Below are 26,394 nucleotides of genomic sequence, written 5' to 3'. Positions count from 1 at the left end.
ATATATCTTGGAATTAATTTTAGTCGAATTTTATTAATGAGAATATTGAATTAACAGTTCATATGAAAGCTTAATTGTTTATATTTCATTCCGGCACGAACGGACGGCCCGCTGTCCACCCTTTGGTTTATGTCATGGCGGTGCAGATGGCGGTAAATTCGGGTATGAACCACATTTTCTGATGCCAAATTTTTAGCGTATGTATCAGGCATTAACTAATGGCTAGTAGCTTTCCAATGAGAACCTTTATATGTGTTTTCAAGACTTGCATTCCTTGTATTTCGAAAGCAATTACCGCATGGGCGAGCCCTCGCTCAAGGCTCAGGCTGCTAGGCTAAAGAAGCTAGTATACTAAGACGGCTTCACTTATTTAAAAACAAACATGAGCTAGTAGTCGGATGAGCGCCCGAAGCCTTTCAGGAACAATCAATAGGCAACAGAACAAATATCTTGTGAAAGTTAATGCCTAACTATTTGACATTTCTATTTAGATAAATAAGACTTAACTGTCCTATTCAACTGATAGTGAGTGTGACTATTTACTGCCATCGGTCATGTTAGTCATAAGAATGACTGCAGTACATCGTGACATGTTTTGCTTTCATAACATGCTTAAAGACAGAGAAAATACCCACATAAAAAATGGTTTCAGCACAACAATATAAGCATTAACTAGCCTCAGTTACATTAGTTGTATTGGATTTCATTATATATTGTATCACGAGAAATGAAACCAAATTTTCTTTATACCGCCGTTTCCATATTATTTATGTACTTTTTCGGTTTATTTTTGCGTTTTAAAATTTTCTCTGTATTGCATTGAGTTCCAGAATGCTGCTAAAGTAACAATAGTAATCACAAAGAACTGTCATATTTTTCTTCGGTGACTAAAACGTTTGCTCATAGGTTTAATTTGTTTAATTTTAATTAATAAAGTTAGGGATAAGTTGATTTTCGGGTGAAATTTCAGGAAGAACCTAAACTACTAGAATTTTTACAGGTGAAGTTAATTTCACCTTCTCTAAACCTCTGAATGCACATGTCCAAATGTTCAATGTTTTGCTAATGTTTGCACAACATGTTGTTTTCTAACAAGGATTTTCAGATTCCTAAAAATGTCAAAGAGTCGTCCAGCCACTTCTATTGCACATGTGCTTTCAAAACTTCAGGGAAGGTCAAATTAAGTTAACCTGGAAAAGTTATAGTGCATTTTAGATTCATTCTGAAATTTTACCTGAAATCTGAATGTCCCTAACGTTTTGTGAGTACAAGTGTATGTTATGTACCTGACCCCTTAAATCTCCTGTTCTTAGGAGCCAGTCTGTGGGGACCACTAAAGGAGCTATGGGAGACAGTGGAGGGGGCTGTGTTGAGGAGACAGCCAGAGAGCTTCCATCTGCTCGACCTGCAGTTGAAAAAACACAAGCCACACTTTCTGTCCCTCTTTAAGAACCCGGTGAGCCATATACCATAGTGTCATTTCATTGAATGTGTATTCACTACAATGTCCCATGTGATCTGCCAGCAACATCCTCTTCTTCCTCATTGTTAGCCAAAGAGTGCAGAGCAGAGAGAGAAGGTGCGGAAAGCCAGCACAGAAGGCATCGCCATCCAGGGTCAGCAGGGGTCCCGACTCCTTCCGGAGCAGCTTCTTTCAGAGGCCTTTATCCTCAGTGATTTGTTTGACGTTGGAGAATTGGCAGCTCTGGAGCTTTTGTTGGCAGGTCTGTAAAAAAGCAACAACAACAAAAATTTTTGAATACTTTATATTCATAAATCCAACTGAGAGCTGTTGATAATCATGCTGTTCTGACTGCCCACGTTTATTTAAAAGCTGCTATGATTGTAATAAATGCTGTTTGAATTTCTTCCCCAGGTGAGCAGCAGCAATCCCACTTTCCAGGCTTGACACGTGGCTTGGTGGCGGTGCTCCTCTATTGGGATGGAAAGCTTTGTGTAGCCAACTCTCTGCGCACACTTATCCAGTCACGTCATGGCAAAACCTTTACTATGGACCTCAGGTAACTGTTACCAGTTTTTCTCCTGGTTGTTTCAGCACTTATTCTACAGAGACTGATCAAACCTCTGCAGCAGTTATAATTTTTTGACCCCCTTCCCCCCAACAACCCCCACCTCGCTTAGCGGAGAGCTGGTGTCTTTGATGACACATTTCACAGATGAATTGATGAGCCAGGGATTGACTAAGCGCATCCTGACCTTGGTAAATGAGATCAATCTTACACGCGAGTTTGAGCGGCTGCAGAAGGAGCGAGGCCTTGGCAATGAAAAGCACAGGAAGGGGGTAGGAATAAATGTTTTTTTTTTTTTTTTTTTTTTTTTTTAAACTAATGTCAGCTATTGTCTGGATCTTTCTGGTTATAACTGATGTGATCCCAACTTTGTTTTCCGCCAGGTTGTAGACCTCATCAAAGAATGCAGGCAGGCCCTAGCGGACAGCCTGTTTGCATGGACCTGCCAATCACCTTTGACTAAAGATGATACCCTGGCTCTCATTGCCCACCTGGAAACGGTATCGGCTCAAGCTGATGGCTCACTGGACAGTGTGAACCTGGCTCTGGTCATGGCCCTGATGTACTGTTTGGATGTCAGCTTCATTGAGCAAGGCACTGAGGATAGAGAAGGTGAGATTTTTTTGTAACATTCAGAATTATTAGGAAATTTCTATGAAATCTTTATTCAACAAGCATTTAACAAATAATCTGATCGTTTTACTCAACAACCCCCAGGGGTGCCAATATTTTTTAGCATGACAGTATTGTCTGTCATGTCTGTCATGTATATATGTGTGTGTGTGTGTGTGTGTAAAAAAAAAAACATTCTCCCACTGTTCTGGCATTTAGCAAATAAAAAAAGGTAATCCTTATTGATGTAAAACAGGGTAAGTATGCTTTCATGACATACAGTCAAGAGAAAAAAAAACATTCACCCTGGGGTGCCAATATTTTTGACCATGACTGTATTAACGAAAGTAGAAAGCCAGAGCAAAGCTTACAGCGAGAGCTCTTCAAATTCAAAAGCCCAAGGCAAAAGGCTACTCACAAAAGCTTTCTCATTCAGTGAGTCCCAACCACTGTGCTGTGCCACATTGGTGTGCCATATTTTATATTTACCAGTAGTTTTTATGTCTCTAAGCCGGTCCGTCAAAATATGTCTTAACGTAAAACTAAAAAGGGCTAAAAAGGTTGGGGACTGCTGCCCCTTATTCATAGCGTTCTATAGGTGGATGTTATGTTTGGGGAACAGGAAATAAAAGTTATCTGACTATGTGACTTCGGTGTGATACAATATGTATATTAATATATGCTTTTCACTTTCTTTATATATATATATATATATATATATAAAATAATAATAGTATAATAATAATTATTTGTTATTTTAAAGTACTTATTACCTCAACCTTGTAATGCTGGGCGCATTTGCAGCCATATGTATTCTCTTGCATGCTCTTTTTGTGTTCCTGTATCCACTACTGCTGAAGAAAGGATGCAGATTTCCACATTTGTGGGACTAATAAAGGTTATATTATCAAGATTTATTATATTAATGTACTTTCAAATCATAGGTTTGTTTTCTCAAGTGATGAAGCAGAAGTGACGTACTCATTTGTTTCTGGTTTCCAGTCCCTGTTAATGCTAATGCTGCATAAAATATTACAGTATTTTCCTCAATAAAAATTTACTAATTTGCCTATTTTGCTCTTCAAAGTTGGCTGATCGCTGCAGTTCCAGCGAGACATACACTGCGTACGGAAAGTTTTCAGACCCTCTTAAATGTTTCACTCTTTGTTAAATTGCAGCCATTTGTTAAAATTATTGAAGTTAATTTTTTCCTCATTAATATACACACAGCACCACATATTGACAGAAAAAAACTGAATTGTTGAAATTATTGCTGATTTATTAAAAAAAGAAAAACTGAAATATCACACAGCCATAAGTATTCAGACCCTTTGCTGTGACTCTCATATTTAACTCTGGTCCTGTTAATTTCTTCTGATCATCCTTAAGATGGTTCTACAACTTCATTGGAGTCCAGCTGTGTTTGATTATACTGATTGGACTTGATTAGGAAAGCCACACCCCTGTCTATAGAAGACCTTACAGCTCACAGTGCATGTCAGAGCAAATGAGAATCATGAGGTCAAAGGAACTGCCTGAAGAGCTCAGAGACAGAATTGTGGCAAGGCAGAGATCTGGTTACAAAAAAAATTCTGCTGCACTTAAGGTTCCTAAGAGCACAGTGGCCTCCATAATTCTTCAATGGAAGACATTTGGGACGACTGGAACCCTTCCTAGAGCTGGCTGTCCGGCCAAACTGAGCAATTGGGGGAGAAGAGCCTTGGTGAGAGAGGTAAAGAAGAACCCAAAGAGGCTGTGGCTGAGCTCCAGAGATGCAGTCGGGAGATGGGAGAAAGCACTAGAAAGTCAACCATCACTGCAGCCTTCCACCAGTCGGGGCTTTATGGCAGAGTAGCTCGACGGAAGCCTCTCCTCAGTGCAAGACACATGAAAGCCCGCATGGAGTTTGCTAAGAAAACACCTGAAGGACTCCAAGATGGCGAGAAATAAGATTACCTGGTCTGATGAGACCAAGATAGAAATTGTTGGCCTTAATTCTAAGTGGCATGTGTGGAGAAAACCAGGCACTGCTCATGACCTGTCCAATACAGACCCAACAGTGAAGCATGGTGGTGGCAGCATCATGCCGTGTGGGTGTTTTTCAGCTGCAGGGACAGGACGACTGGTTGCAATCGAAGGAAAGATGAATGCGGCCAGGGATATCCTGGACGAAAGCCTTCTCCAGAGTGCTCAGAACCTCAGACTGGGCCAAAGGTTCACCTTAAAAAAAGACAATGACCCTAAGCACAAAGTTAAAATACCGAAGGAGTGGCTTCAGAACAACTCCGTGACTGTTCTTGAATGGCCCAGCCAGAACCCTGACTTAAACCCAATTGAGCATCTCTGGAAAGCCCTGAAAATGGCTGCCCACCAACGTTCAACATGCCACCTGACGGAACTGGAGAGGATCTGCAAGGAGGAATGGCAGAGGATCCCCAAATCCAGGTGTGAAAAACATGTTGCATCATTCCCAAAAAGACTCATGGCTCATTAGACTCATTAGCTCAAAAGGGTGCTTCTACTAAATACTGAGCAAAGGGTCTGAACACTTATGGCTCTGTGATATTTCAGTTTTTCTTTTTTAATAAATCTGCAAAAATTTCAACAATTCAGTTTTTTTTCTGTCAATATGGAGTTCTGTGTGTACATTGTGGAAAAAAATGAACTTAAATGATTTTCGCAAATGGCTGCAATATAAAAAAAAGAGTGACAATTTTAAGGGCGTCTGAATACTTTACATGCCCACTGTATTTGACAAGTGTACTGTACCAAACAATCACTTAATTTGATGTTTTGCGACTTCATGTAATACCTTAGCGATTAGCATGGTGTTCACGTCTGTCTCGTATCCTCCGTCCATCCTTTTTGAATTTGATACTTGTCTAAAAGTGTAGTTTATTCACTGTCATGAAGGTCATGATTCGAGACGTATGCTGCGCTGTCAACGAATGCGAGGCGCACGTTCGCCCCCGTGGCTCGGCACTGTATTTAGCCGCGTTAGCTGTAGCTCGTATTCAGCTTGGACGGTGCAAAATTCCATGCAACTCGCATTCCACTCCTGACCAGCGGAAAGCAGCGAGGTTTGCCGACAATGGGGAAGTTCCGGTTAGGCTTGTAGCTGCTAGCACCATAATTCATCACGACGTGCAAATTTGAAATATTACAGGAAAAAAAACCTTTTATCTTTATTAACATTCATGTTAGCAGTAGTTTGTTGAATGCATGTGTTATTTAACATTTATGCTTATTTCACATTTATGGTTGATTGACGGCAAAATGTCATTATCAAACCGTGAGCGTAGGGTGTGTGTCATAAAGTGACGTTCCAGTCAATTTAACTGTACTCTGAGAGGTGCACACTCTTACACGGCGGCCATGCTATGTACGTGGCATGTTATTTCAGTAGTTTTATTCTGCTGAAATAAGTCTTTGGGTCCGAAACCGAAAATGCGTCACTAATTTTAAAGTTCAAAAGGGTCGATACTAAGCTTTCCGTTTAGAGTTCAGCTGCTGTTAAGTCTTAATTGTGTCCTCTGCAGGTTGCTGGAAGTACTACAATGCGTTATGTCCTTAATATGAAATTCTACCTGATTGACAGGATTTCCATTGATCATAAATGCATTTATCAGTGTGTGTTTTTTTTATTTGATCTTTCTTTAGATCTGCTCCAGGCGCTGCCGCTGCTCACAGAGAGACAGTATGTGTCAGCAGTGCACAGTCGTTTGACGGACACGCAGCCATGGAAGCTTCCCGGCCTGCAGGCTGTGTGTCGCTTGACTTGGGCTCTTTCTCTCAGGGTGCTGTCCCAGCTGCCACAGGGTGCAGGTTAGATTCACATCTCTTTGGTTGTTCAAATTGCCATCACCTTTGAAGAAGAAGAAGAATCATCTTTTATTGTCATGAACATGCATGCATGCACGTGGTACTGTATGTGCTGTTCAAATGGAACACATTTGTTCCGGCCAGCCCTCGTGGAGTTCACTGAAGCAGACGAGGCGCTGGCAGACCAGGCCGTCCTGGGAGATGTCTTCCTCTTCATTAAAGAGGGCATGCTTGATTGTGAGAGTTTTATCCAGGAGGAGTTTTACATCCGCCGCCTCCATTCACTCATCACCGATTTTCTGGCACTAATGCCAATGAAGGTATTGTTTGTTGTCGTGAAAAATGTAAGGCATTCCCTTCCAAGTCATTAAGTTGAATTGTTTTGTATTGCTTTTGTAGGTGAAGCAGTTACGTAACCGTGCAGATGAGGATGCCCGTTTGGTGCATATGTCCTTACAAATGGACAATGAGCCTCCATCATCATTGCGCAAGGACTTGGACCACCTCATGATGCTTGTCAGTCCCCTTCACACACACACACACACACACACACACACACACACACACACACACACACACACACACTGCATAAATGTATTTTCACTCACAATTTGATCATATCCAAGATAAAAGCTATGTAAATAAAGTCTGCCTTTATAAAGACAGTTAAACCTAGTCTTAAGTTATTTTAGATGCATAGTTTAGGTGCGGCGGCACAGTGGGTGACTGATTAGAGCGTCTGCCTCACAGTTCTGAGGACCGGGGTTCAAATCCCGGCCCCGCCTGTGTGGAGTTTGCATGTTCTCCCCGTGCCTGCGTGGGGTTTCTCCGGGCACTTCGGTTTCCTCCCACTTAAAAAAAACATGCATGGTAGTTTGATTGAAGACTCTAAATTACCCGTAGGTGTGAATGTAAATGTGAATGGTCGTTTGTTTATGTGTGCCCTGCGTTTGGCTGGCAACCAGTTCAGGGTGTACCCTGCCTCCTGCCCGAAGATAGCTGGGATAGGCTCCAGAACTCCCGCGACCCTTGTGAGGATAAGCGGCTTAGAAAATGGATGGATGGATGTTTAGCTGCATGAATATTAATAGCCGATGCGTTGCTGTTCTAGCCCATTTCAAATTACAACCACATTTCTAAATTTAATGTAAAATGGCAGTTGAAATTGCAACAGATGCAGATCCAGAAAACATCCTAGATGTGTCTCGTGTTGTCTATACAATCCTACAATATTAAAATTGTATTTGAGACATAATGCTTGAACCGAAGATAGTGCTCCAACTTTAAAGCTTAAATTGTTTGTTTCAGTGGTCTTACCCTTTTTTTTTCCCAGATAGGAGAGTTCTACAATAAAGATCCATTCGGAATGGAGTTGGGTCTGGAGTACTGGTGTCCCACAGACCCCCTCCAACACAACTCACTGCAAGGATCCTACCTGGGAATGGCATTGCAAAGGCCTCCACATAAACAGGCAATGATATTATTTTTTTCACATTCAATGCATAACCATCAAAGTCTCCACGTTTCTTCTTTGAAGAGCTCTAGTTTTACATCAGCTGTCTTGGTTTTCTCTCTATGCATTGATGCAGGTCGTTCTGTCCAAGTTTGTGCGTCAAATGGGAGACCTTCTGCCCTCCACCCTCTATATCTCTTATCTCCGGATGCTGAAAGGTCTTGCCAATGGTCCTCAGTGTGCTCACTACTGCTTCAGCCTGCTGAAAACCAATGGAGCTTCACATGGTAAAAGGAATGAAATGATTGTTGTCACTTCCAGCCGATTACTTTAATTTTAGTGCATATCACTCAACATTGGACGGCAAGTACCTCCATGTTCTTTAATGCTAGGCTTTACACAAGCAGGATTTTTCGGGCCGATCAGCGAGTTTAAAAAAACGATCACCGATCCGATCACAAGATGTAGCGATGTGTCTATTTAAATTACCTGTTCATTTACTGTATATACTTGTACTTAATAGCTCAAAAAATTATATTTACAATAAATGTATCTTTATCTGTTTATGCCAGTGAGGCATAGTGACGGACAGAACAAATGAATTGTCTTCTATTAGATGGCAGGAAGTACATACAGTAATTAATGTCTTCACTTTTTATGACATTTTTGTTTGTTGGAGTGCCGTGAGATTTTGCTGCACGCGATGGCGACACGGAGTAAATGTCTTTTGGGGTCATTGATCAGATCGGCGAATTATGACATTATATCCGATCAGCATAAAATGCTGAATATTGGCCGATACCGATCAGGCCGATCACATCGATGTAATGTGTATTTAACGCAGGTGATAACATCCAGGGAGTAGCAGGCAGTCCAGTGTCATGGGAGCATTTTTTCCACTCCCTCATGCTCTACCATGAGAATCTGCGACGAGACCTACCAAATCCTGATGCAGCCCATTATCGCCACCCACCTCTACGGGGCATCACTCAACGAGAACTGGAAGGACTCACCTCATTTTTGCAGTTACTCATGACAATTATTACATGGGTATGTTTGTCGGGATTGGCCATTTAAAAATATTTTAATCACATCTTAACCAGAGAATGTTGTGTAAAAACGTATGTTTTTGTGTGCTTTCCAGAGTGAAAATGCTCGCCTGGCATTGTGTGAGCACCCCCAGTGGACACCTGTGGTGGTGATGCTGGGGCTGTTACAGTGCAGCGTTCCACCTGTCCTGAAAGCTGAGCTTCTTCGCTGCCTGGCAGCCTTCGGCAAATCTCCCGAAATCGCTGCTTCACTCTGGCAGTCACTAGAGTACACGCAGGTTGGCCTTTGTTTTCTCTTGCAAATACATTCAGCCCTTTTTTTCAAGTAAGGTAAAATGCTCAGGATGCGCATTTGTAATGGTATCAACAAACGGTTAGACTAATGTTGTGTGCTATAAAAGCTAGTATTTGATTTTAACAAAGAGAAATAAAAAACAGCTTTAATGCTCACTGCAACTAATTTCTGTACTGATTTATTATTGTTTGCCTCAGTTTTGTCCTATCACCCTAGTCTTTCCAACATAACATTTCAGATGGATCCCCAAAAGTTTTATTTTTCGATTGCAGATTCTTCAAACGGTACGTAGCCCAGGACAAAGACAGGCAGCAGGAATTGAGGTAAGTCAACTTGATGTTTTTGAGTCGAATAGTTGTTACGTGATGTTTCCATACAGTTATATTGAGCAAAAAAATATGTCATGTTCATTCTAAAATGTGTGAATTATGTTTGTGTGGTGTCCTGGTAAAAGTAGCACTTTAAATATATTCGTTAGTAGGGATGTAACGATATCTATATCTCACGGTTCAGTTTTATCACGGTATTAATCTCAGAGTATGATAATTATTGCAGTATCGGGGGAAACGGTATTACAAGAAGTCTCAAGGTATTGCAGGAAGGTTCATGGTACAGGTGGGGCAAAGAGGCGAAAGCAGGAGAATTGCTCTTCTTGCCTTTTGCCGAGATTCCTTCTTAATACGTTTTAGTAGTTTCAGTCTGTTTTCCCACAGGTTTTTGTGAACAAGACAGCTTCAAATCATATATTACCGTGCACATCTATCCCCGTTCATTCAGTATTTACATTCATGCAGCAATAATATATGCTCACAATACCAAAACTGTCCATTGAGACATTGTCAATTCAATAATTTAACAGTATTTACTGTATTGTCATTTTTTAATTTATAACATTAGAAATTGGATACTGCCTGCTAACAGTGATTTCTTTGCTTGTGTCCAAAAATTAAAGTGGTCATGAATGCAGGAGCACTCTTAGAGGCATAAGAACTCTTAGTTTCTTTTCCTCCACTTCGTGAGATTGTAGGATGATTTATTTTTCTAGCAGCCTTTGCAATATGTTTTCATATTGTGGACATTTCATTTGAAGAGGAAAGTATGTCAGATTTATTTTTGAATTGATATCTGTATTTGTATGGAGTGGATTAAGAACAAAGGTGATGTGCAGAGCTGTGGCAACTATAGAGGAATAAAGTTGATGAGCCACACAATGAAGTTATGGGAAAGAGTAGTGGAGGATAGACTCAGGACAGAAGTGAGTATTTGCGAGCAACAGTATGGTTTCATGCCTAGAAAGAGTACCACAGATGCATTATTTGCCTTGAGGATGTTGATGGAAAAGTACAGAGAAGGTCAGAAGGAGCTACATTGTGTCTTTGTAGATCTAGAGAAAGCCTATGACAGAGTACCCAGAGAAGAACTGTGGTACTGCATGCGGAAGTCTGGAGTGGCAGAGAAGTATGTTAGAATAATACAGGACATGTACGAGGGCAGCAGAACAGCGGTGAGGTGTGCTGTAGGTGTGACAGAAGAATTTAAGGTGGACGTGGGACTGCATCAGGGATCAGCCCTGAGCCCCTTCCTTTTTGCAGTGGTGATGGATAGGCTGACAGATGAGGTTAGACTGGAATCCCCGTGGACCATGATGTTTGCAGATGACATTGTGATCTGCAGTGAAAGCAGGGAGCAGCTGGAGGAACAGTTAGAGAGATGGAGGCATGCACTGGAAAGAAGAGGAATGAAGATTAGCCGAAGTAAAACAGAATATATGTGCATGAATGAGAGGGCTGGTGGGGGAAGAATGAGGCTACAGGGAGAAGCGATAGCAAGGGTGGAGGACTTTAAATACTTGGGGTCAACCGTCCAGAGCAATGGTGAGTGTGGTCAGGAAGTGAAGAAACGGGTCAAAGCAGGTTGGAACGGGTGGAGGAAGGTGTCAGGTGTGTTATGTGACAGAAGAGTCTCTGCTAGGATGAAGGGCAAAGTTTATAAAACAGTAGTGAGGCCAGCCATGATGTACGGATTAGAGACAGTGGCACTGAAGAGACAACAGGAAGCAGAGCTGGAGGTGGCGGAAATGAAGATGTTGAGGTTCGCTCTTGGAGTGACCAGGTTGGATAAAATTAGAAATGAGCTCATCAGAGGGACAGCCAAGGTTCGATGTTTTGGAGACAAAGTTAGAGAGCGCAGACTTCAATGGTTTGGACACGTCCAGAGGAGAAATAGTGAGTATATTGGAAGAAGGATGATGAGGATGGAGCTGCCAGGCAAGAGAGCTCGAGGAAGACCAAAGAGAAAGTTGATGGATGTCGTGAGGGAAGACATGATGGCAGTTGGTGTTCGAGAGGAGGATGCAGGAGATAGGCTTACATGGAAAAGGATGACGCGCTGTGGCGACCCCTAACGGGACAAGCCGAAAGGAAAAGAAGAAGAAGATTTGTATGGAGTGGACCTATTTCATTATTTCATTTTTGGGACTGCTGTAATGTATTGTATGTTGTAATGAGTCACAGCAATCGTTATTCTCTCTTTGTGTGATGTTCTTTCACCCACGACTTTCGATTTGAGATAAACACTCACTCGTATATCACCTAAGAGTCCTGCTGTTACAATATGCTCAAATAATTTGTCGGATCATCTCTTCGAGGGGGCCTGGTGGTGGTGGCCCGTGGAGGGCCATACATTCGCACACCAAAGGATGTGCGAATGTATGTGATGCATTAAAAATCTGCAGGGGAAAAGCATGGGGCACCAGAGAGCAGCCCTCCCAGCCCGACACTGCCCTCCCCCCACTGACGGGTGTATGATGCATCAAAACTGGAGGACTGGCAGGGCAGAGAAGGGGGTTGACCGGAACGGAGGCCAGCACAAATGTGCCAGGACCCGGCCCGGTGTCTGCCTCATCATGCCTCATGCCAGCCCTCTAGGGGACCTTGAATGAGATATGAATTTGCGAAATATGTACAGTGTGAAGTTGAAGGCTAGACTTTTGCAGGGCTGCGTTTATACTCTTAATGAGGAAGTGGAGTACTGTAGTCTGGCTGTAGCAGCCTGGCTAAGCGATGTGGCCCAAAACTAAATTTTAAACACAACAGCTCATTATTTTATACCGAGACAAGACCATGACGATATCGAACCACTTTTAATTTTGCAATATCGCAAATATTTTGACATCCCTATTCGCATCAGTAATGTAATGACAACATCACTTAAATCAGTTGATTGTTTCCTTGTAAAAATGTGCAATTTCCTTCCTCATTCTGTCCTCTCAGGTGGAGCTTAACGAGATCGAGTCAAGTTGTGAGGAGTACCCTCTGACACGGGGCTTCTGTCATCTAATCAGTACATTAGCGGAGAGCAGCCTTCCCCTTAATTTGGGCGCAGGTCTGCGTGTGCCAGGCTTCCAGCCCTACCTGAATTTCTTGCGTGACACCGTCTTCCTGGCTTTCCCCACGAGAGCATATCGACGTCCAGCTGAGAAGGTGTTATGCAGCTCATTGTTGTATCCTCAGTTTTTCCACACACGTACTCAATTTTTGCCTTTTGCCAGTGGGAAGTAGCTGATGCTACACTTGAAGTGTTCCACAAACTGCTGCGGGATTACGAGCCGCAGCCGTCAGACTTCATCCAGGAGATGGTGGAGCTTCAGGGTGAGCAGGTCCCAGCCCACAAGCCACCAGGCCACAGCATCATGTTCCACCTGCTCAACGACTCGCCCATGTTGGCGCTCTGCCTCAGTGTGTTGGAGGAGGGTGTACGCCAGCTGGACACCTATGCCCCCTTCCCTGGTGAGAGAACATGCAGGCTAATGTCACTCGTGGCTGTTTGTTTCGACCTTGACACAGTCTGTCTTGCAGGCAAGAAGCACCTGGAGTCCGCAGTACTGCATTGCCTCTGCCTGCTAGACCTGACCCTGCAGAAGGAGGTGGTGTTCATGGACCTCCTCAGGGAGAGCCAAGCCTCTCTTTTGGTTTCCCCACTGGAGCAGCTCCTACAAGGGGTCAGTCCTCAAACCCGCAGAGCAGATCACATTGTCAATGTGGCCAGGTAATAACTAAACCATCGCTCATCATCAAGACTAGTGGTGTTCTGTACAAATTACTCATGAGATTGGGTTTGCTGTCAGATATCTCTACCACAATGACTCCAACCCCGAGGCCGCCTTCCAGAGTTCTAAAATCTTACGTCGCATCGCAAACTACCCAAACATTCAAGATAGGCTGGTTGGGGATTTCACACATGACCAGGTATATGCTAATGTCTCCTATAAAGATATTATTTCAAACCGAGGTGACCAAACCAAGGAGTAGAAATCATCATTTGAGCTACTTTTTAACTTTCGGCATGAAATAGGACATGAATGTATGGTACAGTAGTATAATATAGTTTTTTTCCAACAAACGTTTTTGCTATCCATTCTAAAACCATGTGCTATGTAAATACATTCGCTCTACACTCAGTTGCCCTGCAGTCCACAGCTTATGTTCTGGTCAAGTTAATATACCTGGAATATTAGAACAATCTCCCCATCCGTTGTTGGCAAATTATAACTGCAAAAAAGGCATATTGGTAAATATTACCTCTTTGTCTTGTGTTGTATCTCGTCAGATTGTGCAGGTTTTCCTAAAAAGTGTATGTTAGTTTGCTTAACAAACACATTGATTTATACATTAATTATATTATATGGAATAGCTGTGTGTCATGTCTTTAGTAGTGTCCAGGTTAACTTTTCTTTCTGTTCCCTTAGGTTGTGAGTGAAAAGCTGATGGCAGGCTTCGTGGAGTGTCTGGATAATGACGAGGCAGAAGAAGGAACAGAGACAGAAAATGGTGCATCACCAGGTCCTTGTCTTGTCTCTTTATAAATGTGTTTTGTTATTTTCTCTGACCAAACTCTTTACACTTTTAGATTCTGATTCCCAAAAGACGGTGGCACGAATCAGACATGAAACCCAGGTTCATATCCTTAACTTACTCATCACCTCTTTGGAGCTGAAGACGCCCAATCTGGCATTGTATCTATTGGGCTATGAAGTCAAGAAGCGGGTGTCCTCCACCAATCTGCAGGATCCAGGTGAGGATGTTGACAATGATTGCTGTTTTGCGTTCTTTTGTGTCTTCCAGCAAACAATCGAATCAGAACGACCACGCAATGTAGCAGTGCACTAATAGCTATATTTGCAGGTGTTTTAGGGTGCCCGCGGAGTTGCCTGCATGCCATCCTGAGTCTCCTGCAGAGAGGTACTGAAAAAAGATCAGGACCTGTCCTCACTCGACATGCTCCACACCTGGCTGAGCTCTGCTACCAGGTCTGCTTCCTTCTCTCATGCAGAGCACCATAAGAAAATTTTCTTCACAGTGGCGATTAGGCTCAATCCTCTTAAATGTCTTAATGATTTTTTTAAATCTCATGTTCTCAGGTGATCCACCAACTGTGCGCCTGCTCTGAAACATCTGGACCCACAATGCGCTATTTGAGGACAAGCCAGGACTTCCTGTTCTCTCATCTGCAACACCTACCTTTTATCCTTCCTGGTGAGTTCATGTATTGATTTGGTTTTAGAATATATCATGATAGCCATTACAAATAGAATCACCACATTAAAGTAGAACCACATATTCAAAGTAGAAAAGTAAACCAAATGATACTAGCACAGAGATCTCATTTGATGTGCGTCCCTCATCCTTGACACACAAAAATGATCAGGGACGCAAAAAGCATGGTGACTCCGCGTCTACTGACGCACAACATTGCTTACCTACGTCTGTGTGGTGCAAGACTGGAATGAAGCGGTCTCGCATCACATTTTGCGGGTCAAAATTTGTATTTTATACATCAAAAAACACTTTGCCGGCTCGGTGGACGCAGTTCTGGGGACCGGGGTTCAAAATCCCGGCCCCGCCTGTTTGGAGTTTGCATGTTCTGGGTGGGTTTTCTCCGGACACTCCGGTTTCCTCCCACATCCCTAAAACATGTGTGGTAGGTTGATTGAGGACTCTAAATTGCCCGTAGGTGTGAATGTGAGTGTGACTGGTTGTTTGTTTTTATGTGCCCTGCGGTTGGCTGGTTACCAGTTCAGGTTGTACTCCGCCTCCCGCCGAAGATAGCTGGGATAGACTCCAGCAGTCCGCGACCCTAAGTAAGGATAAGCGGTAAAGAAAATGGATGGATGGAAAAAACACTTTGGAAAGCAGAACTGCAAATCAGGTTTACCAGAGAGATGGTCGCAAAGACAGAAGCAGGCAGGGGCGTATGTGGTAACATCACTGATGCGTGGATGCACGCGTAAGTGAAGCATTCAGTTGAGGAGCGGGAAGACAGCGGTTACAAAATGTGACGCCAAATTGAGTAGAGAGAGAGAAAATAGACAACTGGACCACCCGTTCGTTGTAACACGGACCTTTCTCCCGGCAAGTATAACGCCGCGTAACGGGACCTGAGAGACAGAGGTGAAGTTAACATAGCGCAAATCAGTGATCTTAGCCTTAAGGCCTCTTCATACTACTGCGTTCAACAACGCCCGCATTGCATCACGGGACCGACGCATTGGCCCGCGCAGCCCCTCTGCGTTACTTGACGCGCACACGGCAAAAATTGTTGCTGCGCGTAGAATGCCGCGGAGACCATCTCTCGTGATTGGTCCGTTTTTAGTCACATAATGTGATGGCATAGTCACCGTTCCTCTCGGTTCCACATATCACCTTCGCCGCCGCCTTCTTGATCGATTTTGCAGCATAATTAAACGTATCATCTGGTCATCTAGGTCCATTTGTTCTCGCAGACACTGTTCCACTGTCGCCATTGTTGTTGCTGTGTTCCTTGTTCCGGAAAGCAAAGTAAAAACGGTTAACAGAAATGGCCAAAAAATGCAGAGGAATCTCCACCCTGTGGTGTCCTAGCCAATACCAGCCGTAGCGACACCCCCGACTTGGAGGTGACCTGCAGTACATTTCAAAACTGCCCGCGTGGGTTGCGCTCGAGTATAAAGGAAAACTGCGCGCGGGATAGCCACAGTGATGAATAGTAATAGTATACAGTAGTGTTCAATTAGTATCGCTGTTGAATTCTAAAATGCTTCAATAAATCAATACAATTCAAACATATGAGAGCTTTTCTCTTCCGTCCTCAGGTGACCAAATTGCTGCCCTGTCCCAGATGTCTTGGCTCATGAAAACAGCTGCCATCGAGCTGAGGGTGACATCACTGAACCGCCAGCGCTCACATACGCAGCGCCTCGTCAACCTGCTGCTCGATGACCAGCCACACTCACAGCATGCAGGTATGGCTGTGTAACCTGTAACTGTTTTTTGGTATCTTAAAAGCAGGACACTTAGTCTTAAAACTATCAATAATGTAGTGGGTGAAATGTTCTTTTATTGTACAAGACCAAACAGTCCTGTTTGGATTTCCTGTACCAATCTTTAGTGGGCCGGATTGAAATGAATCAACGGGCCAGATGTGGTCCGCGGACCGTAGTTTGCCGACCCCTGGTCTAACTCCTAAAATACTTTTATGTCATCAGTAAACGGGCTTAGCAATATTGTTCTACACAGTATATGGAATGATCTTAACCAGATCGGCAAAGTTATAACAGACAAAGCCACGTGTTGAGATTTTGTTGGTTTTGTCTTTTTAGTTGAAGGAGAATCTGGCATGGAGGAAGAAACTAGATCAGTCAGTGGTTTCTTACATTTTGACTCCGTTTCCAAAGGTATGTTTAGTTTTGTTCTCATTCCCAGTAAAATATTGCACAATAAAACCAGCATATTTTACACGATATCTGTTATTCAACAAGAACAATCATGTACCTGCTTTACCATCTTGGAATTGTTGTTTGATGTCACCAGTACGCAGGAAGTTGTTGACTGTGTTGGATGCCATCGACTTCAGCCAAGACATGCCTGAGCTGCTGCAGCTGGACTTTTTTGAGCGTACTCAGATCGAACAAGTCATCTCCAACTGTGAACACATAAATGAGCAAGGACACACTGTGTGCAATGTGAAGGTGGGTTTGTTGGTTTAACTTAAGGCATCATGAAGACCCTGCATGTGACTGAGTTATCATATTTAAATTGTCCCTCACAGTTGCTCCATAGAGTGCTTGTTGCTGAGGTGAATGCTCTGCAAGGGATGGCAGCCATTGGACAGAGACCCCTGTTAATGGAGGTGCGTGACCTAAAAATGAACATGACCATGATTTTCCAATTCTTTTCGTATGCAGTTGGAATACTGTTACATCATGCACTGGGTAGTTAGAAAATACTGTAATTTTGCCTCAATTAAAGCGCTGTGTTTTCGTAGGAGGTGAACTCGATCCTGCAGCAGGTTGTAGAACGTAACCGTGTCCGACGGAGTCTGAGTGCAAAGAGACATGCACTCCAGTCCTGGAGGAGCCTGGTGGAGACACTGCTGACCGCCTGCCCTGCTGACCTCATAGCAGTAGAAGATAGACAGCTGATCATCAGAGACCTGCTTTTAGACCTGCATGATAAGGTCAGTGAGGATGCTACTCACGTGTGAATAACGTCATTCATCCCAATCATTTAGATGTAATGTGTGTTGATTTACCGCGTGGTACTTAGGTTTTATCCGAGGATGCAGCTGGAGAACTGATGCCTATTGTAGCTGGGGCTGTCTTCACTCTGACTGCTCACCTCAGCCAATCAGTGCTATCTGAGCACCAGCAAGGGGCAGGATTAGAATCCTCATCCGGTTTTGCCTCAATAGCGAACTCCGCCCTTCATCTTATCCTTCGCAAGCTACTGGACTTCATCCTTTCTACTGGTTAGTATCAACCTCCGTCACCTTCAAACTTTACTCACATTTTCTTAATGTTGTCATCTGTATCTTAAGGAGGAGGATACCAGCGTCTACGTGCACACCTGTATGGTTCTTTGCTGTACTACCTTCAAATTGCTCAAAAACCTGAGGAACCAGATACTTTGCAGACTGGTAAAACGAAAATATTTGAACTACAGCAAATACTATTACTTGCCTGTTTTTTTTTGTTTTTTTTCTCTCCAAGTACTTCATCTACTGTATAATGACCTAATGTAGGGTTGTGCTGTCTCGTCATCGCCGTCATTTTCTTCTGTAACCTTCTAGCTGGGAAGGCGATGTGGGAGCGTCTGACAGCACCCGAGGATGGCTTTTCCAAACTGCAGCGAGAGAACCTCACTATCATCGAGAGCTACGGCAGGGCACTAATGGAGGTGGTGTGCAGGGATGCATGCGACGGCCATGAAATTAGCAGGGTAAGTTTGATTTGGCTCTTTCATCTCTGTGCACTACACTTGGGTTCCTGTTGGAATGCACTGTTGGTGTTTCTTTTGTCAAGTGTTGTGAATGGTACCAAAATAGTAGGGCTCGGACTTGCCCTCTAAATCCCCATTCGCTAGTCGTATTGACAGTAACGAATTACTTGCGAATTTCAATTGAATCGTTACTCCTCGTACTATTCCGTAGTAATTGTCCATCCATCCATCCATTCATTTTCTACACTGCTTATCCTCACTAAGGTCGCGGGTATGCTGGAGCCTATCCCAGCTAATTGCGGGCAGGAGGCGGGGTACACCCTGAACTGGTTGCCAGCCAATCGCAGGACACATAAAAACAAACAAACTTTCGGACTCACATTCATACCGATGGACAATTTAGAGTCTTTAATTAAGCTACCGTGCATGTTTTTGGGATGTGGGAGGAAACCGGAGTACCCGGAGAAAACCTACGCAGGCATGGGGAGAACATGCAAACTCCACACAGGTGAGGCCAGATTAGAACCTGGGTCCGCAGAACTGTGAGGCAGATGTGCTAACCAGTCTCCACCGTGCCGCCAAAGGTAATTGTCTAACAAATGAAAAATACAATTTGATCGTTTGAAAGTTATGGAACGCTGGCATGTTCTGGCTGCCTTTTTTTTTCTTTTTTTAAAACCTGTCATCGGCGCTTACGTTAGTTTGAAGACTAAAATAAATGCTAAAAACCATCAGTGCAAAAGTGCACCCAACCATTTACCTTGTTAGCTGTCTCAGTGCTGGCATAGACTTATTTTATTGTTTCACTCCCCCAATTGACTGAGAGTTGACTTCACTGAAGCTCCGCGCGCGGTAGGCTGATGCTCGGCGCGCGTCAGACGCTACACATCGTGAAAGCCTCCTTTGCACAATATAATCTTCTTCCAAGTGTCGCACTGATGCGACTGGTCGTTCATTTTAACAAAGTTAAGACACATTTCTTTGCCGCCGCCGTTGGGCACAAGCACGTCTTTGTGCGGGTTCTTCTTCGTTGGTTTTCGACACTTCTTCTTCGGGGTGGGCGGGACTGTAGGCATCGAAACTGGGAACTGAATTTTTAAAATTTGAACGATTCCGGGAGCACCGGAACCTTACTCCAGTTTCTAATCGATTCTCGATGCCCAACGCTATCTGATATACAGGTCATGCGTTTCGAGGTTTGTCACGGAACAAATTAAACTTATAAGTCAAGATACTGCAGTACCCTTATCCCATTTATATATCATAACGTCTTCCAGATGCTAGCTCTGGCAGTGCTGGACCGAATCCTGTCCATCGACCGTCAGAACCAGTGGCTGGTGTACGTTTGCAACAGCGGCTACCTCCGCTCGCTAGTGGAGAGCCTGAGGCAGGACGACACGGCCCTGCAGAGCTTGCTCACACCTCAGCCTCCCCTCCTCAAGCCACTCTACATCTACGAGAGCAAGATCGTGAGGAGCCATGCTGCTTCTGTTTGCTCGCCAAAGGCTACTACAAGTTCATTTCTTAAAGTACAATGGTGGCTTTGTGCTTTCAGGCCCTGCTGACCCGCGTGGCCAAGACGAACCAGGGTGCTGTCGAGCTGCTCCGCTGCGGACTGGTAGCACAGCTGATTGAGTGTCAGGTGTTTGACATGATACCTGAGAGTGAATCTCACAGGTAAGACAGTCACGGGTATCACTGGTTCATTAAAAACACGTCTCCTCCTTGAACTGAATTTAACGTGTCTGCTGATGGGGACAGGGTGATGAGGGACCCGTCAGTTTTCATCCCCAGCCCTGTGGACCGGTACAGACAGATTCTTTTACCCACCCTGAGGCTCTTCCAGGTGATACTCACCTCGACCACTATGAATCACCAGCAAGGGGCAGCACAGGTGAGACAGCTGAGCAATCATTGTCTTGCGTTCTTATTACAGGGGATCCTCGTTTTAGGAAGTTGTTGGATGTAGCATTACAATGTACAATGAGCTACTTTGCGCAGCGGTGTAGGAATATGTCATCACACGGCCCAAGAAGGCAGGCTCAGTTTCCACCCTACTTAGTTTTTTTTGTGTGATTGGTTTATATTTATAGCCTGGAAGTTTTTCTAATACCAATAGTTACTGTAAATATGAGTACTACTACGTTAGCGTTAGCATGCACACTTGGGGCTGACGTCACTTCTGTTGGCAACTTATTCCATTTGTGTGCAGCATAATGGCTAAAGGCTGCTTCACCCTGTTTGGTTTGGACTCTGTGCTCCAATATTTGACCTGAGTCTGTCGATCTCAGAGGCCTACTGGGTTTCCATTCCATTAGCATTTCATTCATGTATTCAGGACCTAAACCGTTTAGCGAGTTATAGACCAGTAGCAGAACTTTAGTTAGTGATAGCCTTCCAACTTTTGTTTTGGATAAAATGAAATAGAATGCAAAAGCTGTATCAACAATTTAAAAGTAATGCTCCGTTTCAGTTGTCTACATGTGATGCTGCATCATTTGTGTTCAATCCGTAGCTTAAAGGTTTAAAGCACTGCAACCTAGATTCCATTTAGCCTTAGCATTAGGGCTGAGAAGAAAACAAAATCGAGCAACTCTGCTGCATCAACTTAAGAAATAGGGACCAAAAAAGAAATTCATAAAACAGTTAAGAAACCATGTTTGTTCCGCCGCAACCCATTTCACACAGACGTTTATTGCAGACGGACACAGTGTTGGTCCAATTATAACTTTTTGCCAAAAACGATAAAGGAGCATCTATAAGTGATATTTTTTTTTGTATGTATGTATGTACATATAACATGAGAAGTATGAATGAGTGAGCTGTATGGTAGTTAGCGTTTTTTTTCTTTTTCTTTTTTAACCTATAATGATAATCACTAGTATCACATTTATATAGTTGAGTCATCTCAAGGCTCCATTGCATTCGAAACACATCTCAGCAGGGAATGTTTTTAATGTACGTGCTGGTTAGTTTGAGAATGTATAGTTGACTTGATGTGTGGAGCTCGTTGTTTTACGTATATGTGTGTGTAACTGCTTTTTGGAGGTTGCATATTAATCTTATAATTAATCAGTGTAAATGTGTGCGCGTGTGTGGCGTTTGTAGATCCTCCAGTGGCTGATAGTCCACGCAGACACCATCCAGTCACTGTTACGCTGTCCCGAGCTCAGCATAGGAGCGTTGCAGGAGCTCTCTTTGCTTACTGGGATCATCAGTAAGACAGCTCTACCAGGTATCAACATACAACAAATAATCCAGAAGACAGCGTAAAAACGGTGAGACTCTGACGTTATTTCTGGTTTTGTCTCAGGGGCCCTCGAGATGGGCGGAGAGGTCAACGGTGCTGCTCTAATGGAGTTTCAAGGTCACATCAACAGATTCCAGGTTAGCTTGATTATCTTGTCATAAAACCATCCCTCATAGTAGCTTCTTAAGCTTTGTGTGTGTCTTCAAAACATGGCAACGTAGTTTTTTTTGTTTTTTTTATAAAGCGATTATGCCTATTGCTGCTCAGCCGCCTGGCAGGCAGTGAGCGAGAGAGGTTACTGAAGCAAGCGGCGATTACTGCAGCTGCAGACTCGGCAGAACGGAGAGAAGAGATGGAGGTGGCCATGCAACAAGTAGGAGGCGCTACACTTGTCTACAGTAATAGCTCGTTTATTGCGGGGGGTAGGTTCTGAACCACCCCCTCAATGGGTGAATTGCGAGACGTGGCGGCCATGTTTTTTTGTTTTGTTTTGTTTTTTTCTCTTTTCTTTTACATATTATAAAGCTGTATGGGACTTCCCAGTCCCCACACTCTTATTAACATCTGCTTTACTCTCACAAACATTTCCTATACTCTTAAACACTTTTTGTACTCTTAAACATACATATTAACAACAAGGGTACTCACCACTGTATTTGAAAGTGATGACAATTTTGAAAGTACTGCACAGCCAGGAAAATGCATTACGGCTGTCACCCTTCTATTCTTTTCATCCTTCTTTATGTACCCGACCGAAGATCCATTGTTGCGATAATAGCGGCCAACATCCACAAACCGTCTCCCTTCCTTCAGCATGTCGAGAAGTTGTCTTTTTTGCTAGTTAGCTGCTACAATCTTCCAATAACTGCGTACCTTTGAAGGCACAGAATGTTTGGGCGCCATCGTAGTGCTTGAAATAAAGTATTGTAACATCTTCCAATGATGCACCCTTGTAGTGTGAGTTAGTGGAACGGTCCACCACCCCAAATGCCAAGTATAGTTTTGACAAAATAAGGTACAGTGAAGTGGAAATGACCTTTGGTTCCCCCTTTTGAAAACTGACATTTCCCAATACCATACATCCCTTTTGAATGTAGTCCATCAGGTAAAAGGAATGTGTGTGCTGTCTGTATGTATAATGTACATCCCTGTCATGATGTCATTGACCTGTGCTGTGCTCTGACCTCAGGTTTGTGCTAACATCATGGAGTACTGCCAAATCCTGCTGCAGCAGAGCTCGGCCCTGCCCCAGTTCACCATCTGCCTGTTCAGCCCGTTTGGCAGCGAGCCGGCTGGCAGGGAGGGAGGGCGCGCAGGTCAGACCCTCGTTAGGAATCCGTCGATGAATGTGAACACGCCGCTTGTCCTCTCCAGTGATTGTATAGTTGAACCTCGAAAGCTGAACACATGCTACAGGATGCTGACCCAATCTGTTTTTTTTCCCCCCTGTAATGTAAATAGAACCAATCATTCAAGTGTAAAACTAGTATGTATAGGGTGTTTGTTTGGGGCGTCAATGTATCCATTTTGGATCTTCAGATGCAGCACCACCGTGTCGGCAAATAGAGTTCAATATTAACACTCAACTAGTGCAACGCTGGTCAGATCAAAGTTTTCATGGTGTCATACTTTGTGGAGGCCAATGTGGCTACCTCCATATTTTTTATATGCAGGAAAATCCCAGTTCTAAATAGAAACTAACTCAAAAGTGAAAATGTCGATCGTGAAACATACACGTTTTGTGCGTAGATCTGACGTCCAGCCTGCCCAACATGGCGTACTCGCGGTCCCCCAGTCTGGGCCTGGTGCTCTTCCTCCTCAAGAACAGCGCCGGCGACTTCTTCCGCTTCCACCAGAGTCACAGGCAGAGTCTGGGAAAGCTGCAGAGTCTGGATCAGCTGCCCCCCGAGGAGCTCAAGGAGGTAACGACGGATGCTGCCGCATCACTAAATCAGTCGGACTCCGATATGCGTCATCTGACCGGACGTGTTGTTTGTAGTTGTGCCAGGGCCTGGTCCACGGTCCAGGGGGGGTGGAGAAAATCTCGTCGGTGCAAAGAAGTCTGCTGGCCAACAAAAGACTGGTGCAACTCGTCAACAATCGAGCCAAGCTGCTGGCCCTCTGCTTCTGTATCCTTCAAGCACACCACACGTTACTGGAGTATATAAACACACACAGGATATATGCACTTTATTATGATGTCTGCAGATCCTCATAACGGTTGACATCTGATTTTCGGTTCAAAGATCTTGCATATAGAACCAAAATATTAAAACTTTGTTTTTTTCCCCCTTAGAGTATTAGAATCAATTTACAACTTTTTTTCTCAAAATATATCGATTTAATTCTGGTCAAAAAAAAAAAATCATTTCTAAAGCTACGCAACTTTGTTTTTTTAAATTTGCATTTGAAGTACTCTTTCGCCTCAAAATATTACAATTCTATTCATGTTAATTGCATTTGTTTCCTCAACATATTACAACTTGATTAACATTTATACATTTTTGTAAAAATATTAACGCTTTTCTAAATGTTATTTTCCATCATAAAATGTATTCCACAAATATTGTCTTGTGGAACGCCTTAGTTACTCTTAAAAATGACAGTCCTCAAATCTGTCATTCAAAGGTCTTTAAATAGTTATGACCATCTGATTACAACGTCATGCCTAAAACATGTACTTTTTAAAATATTAATACTTTAAAAGATGCAATTTGCTTTTTTTTTTTTTTTTTTATAAATGTTCAAAATATTGAAAAATTACTATGTAAAAACGTTTGTAACAGCGCGCAACTTTGCCATGTACCTATACATCATTTCACAACAGTTCAGAATCAATATTTAGTTAAAAAAAAAAAACATCATACTGACCAAAGATCCTGATTATTAAATGGGTGAAAGTGTGCGAAATGTGTTTTGTTCACGGAACTTGCAGAGGATGGAAAAATGCTGACATTATTGTGAGAGTGAAGTTGAAATTTGATTGGACCAAAAAAAAAAATCTAACATCCAGTTGGACGTCCTGCAAGCGGAAGGCAATAAAATGACTGGAACAAATATTCGAATTTATGATGTATGGCGGACAAACTTTAACCCGCCCCCCATCACAGACATCATCGAGACTTGTCTATTTGTGCTGTGGCGCCACCTGGAGTATTACCTGCTGCACTGCACCCCCACCGACCCAAAGGACTCCCCGCTGCCCGGCGCAGCGTTGTATCGATCTCGCCTTGCCGATGGTAAGGCTTGCACCGAAAAGTCGATTTGTCGACTTGACTGCTCTGCAATGACTACTTGTGTGTTTTTTTGCTTGAGGAGCAACAGATGAGTGTGTTGGATGCAATGAGTTAATTTATATAAATTGATAATTAGGATGAAAAGGAGGATTACATTTTTTGTGATTATTTTTTTTTCCTAGGCTCGTTTGGCAGTCTGCAGGGAAGCACCGGCCGTGGAGCCATCTCGCGGGTCACTAAGCAAGATTTAGAGCTGGTAAGAAATGCAACTTTAGCAGTATATAATACTGCTCTGTGTTTAAACCCCCGTGTGTCCTCTCTTTGCAGTTGAAGAGTGACATGGCCGCTGGCTTTGGAGAGGCTCTCCAGAGGAAACTTCTGGAGGTGGAAGGCTTGTACAGCCAAGTGCGCTCCCGCTACACCTTCATCCAGGCTCTTGTACGCAGGATCCGAGGCCTCCTGAGACAGCTAAAAAGCTGAGAGCGCCAAACACTGGACAATCTTCGGGCAAACTTAGGCCGGGCATAACATTTGAAGGTTTTCTCTCAATGTTTTTCAATGAAGCCCTTTTCCAATTTCACATTTTGTTGACGAACACTGCAAAGACCGTTCCTTAACGGAGAGGAAATGAACACTTAATCAAACCGTAAAAAAAAAAAAAAAAAAAAAATTCTCGGTTTGATTTATTCTTTTTGTGTGCAAATAAAAGTTTTCTATACAATTTAATTGGTGCCATGCGATTGCTCGTCAAAATTCTCATTTGATTTTCCTCTGGTGCAGCATATTTGTCTTTTGTCAGGAGAATTATAGCCACGCTGGGAAGAATAAAGGTTACTGAATAATGAGTAAAAAAGATAAAATATGACAAAATGCAGTAAAAAAAGGGGCACCCCCCCCCAAGAATAAAGTGATAGTATAATGTGAAAAAGGTAACGATTAGACTATTTTTTGGGGAAACATTTTACAAAACAATTTTATGAAACTCAATGGTCTGAATAAAATATGATTTCACAAGAAAAATGGATTTGTCATTTTGAGTTAAAAAGTATTTTGGGTGAAGTGGATATTTTGAGTAAAAAGTTTACAAAGGAAAGTTAATATGATACTTGATTTTACAATTGTTATATTGAGATTTTGTATCTAAAGTAATATTTTGGGAAGTTATGTTTGGAAAAAAATGAATTCATTTTATAATGTGGAAAAAGTTGTTTCACAAGGACGATAGTCATACTCTACAAACCATTTTTCATTTCATGTGAAGCCAAAATCTTCTGAGTAAACATTTGGAGATGTCAATTTTAACATTCCAATTCTGACGTTGTCATTTCAATATTACCATCATGTAATTCCCACAACACTACTTTTTACTTAACATCAGTGACCTAAATTAAAG

General features: G+C 42.9%; 1 protein-coding gene across 2 annotated transcripts; it reads left to right on the top strand.

The window, feature by feature from the left end:
* The first annotated feature begins 112 nt into the window (after nt 1-112).
* Nucleotides 113-26,077, top strand: nup205 (nucleoporin 205). Of its 2 annotated transcripts, none has more exons than XM_061676877.1 (42): nt 113-162; nt 1,314-1,456; nt 1,553-1,724; nt 1,877-2,021; nt 2,143-2,302; nt 2,414-2,642; nt 6,303-6,467; nt 6,609-6,784; nt 6,864-6,980; nt 7,798-7,935; nt 8,054-8,204; nt 8,762-8,967; nt 9,062-9,244; nt 9,534-9,584; nt 12,534-12,743; nt 12,812-13,049; nt 13,119-13,308; nt 13,388-13,508; nt 14,009-14,090; nt 14,170-14,334; nt 14,445-14,569; nt 14,681-14,795; nt 16,391-16,540; nt 16,898-16,972; nt 17,109-17,266; nt 17,347-17,427; nt 17,563-17,754; nt 17,844-18,045; nt 18,115-18,213; nt 18,367-18,515; nt 19,793-19,984; nt 20,071-20,192; nt 20,277-20,409; nt 21,624-21,750; nt 21,829-21,902; nt 22,010-22,138; nt 22,955-23,081; nt 23,515-23,687; nt 23,765-23,894; nt 24,876-25,004; nt 25,184-25,257; nt 25,329-26,077. In XM_061676877.1, the coding sequence occupies exons 1-42, from the start codon at nt 135-137 to the stop codon at nt 25,479-25,481; spliced, it is 5,979 nt and encodes a 1,992-aa protein (XP_061532861.1). In that variant the 5' UTR covers nt 113-134; the 3' UTR covers nt 25,482-26,077. The 2 variants fall into 2 exon arrangements, with proteins under 2 accessions (XP_061532861.1, XP_061532860.1); XM_061676876.1 differs by having other exon boundaries at nt 14,009-14,102.
* The last annotated feature ends 317 nt before the right edge of the window (nt 26,078-26,394 follow it).

Source organism: Phycodurus eques, chromosome 5 (assembly GCF_024500275.1).
Source record: "Phycodurus eques isolate BA_2022a chromosome 5, UOR_Pequ_1.1, whole genome shotgun sequence".
NCBI classification, from domain to species: domain Eukaryota; kingdom Metazoa; phylum Chordata; class Actinopteri; order Syngnathiformes; family Syngnathidae; genus Phycodurus; species Phycodurus eques.
This window is presented reverse-complemented; position numbering and strand designations above follow the sequence as displayed.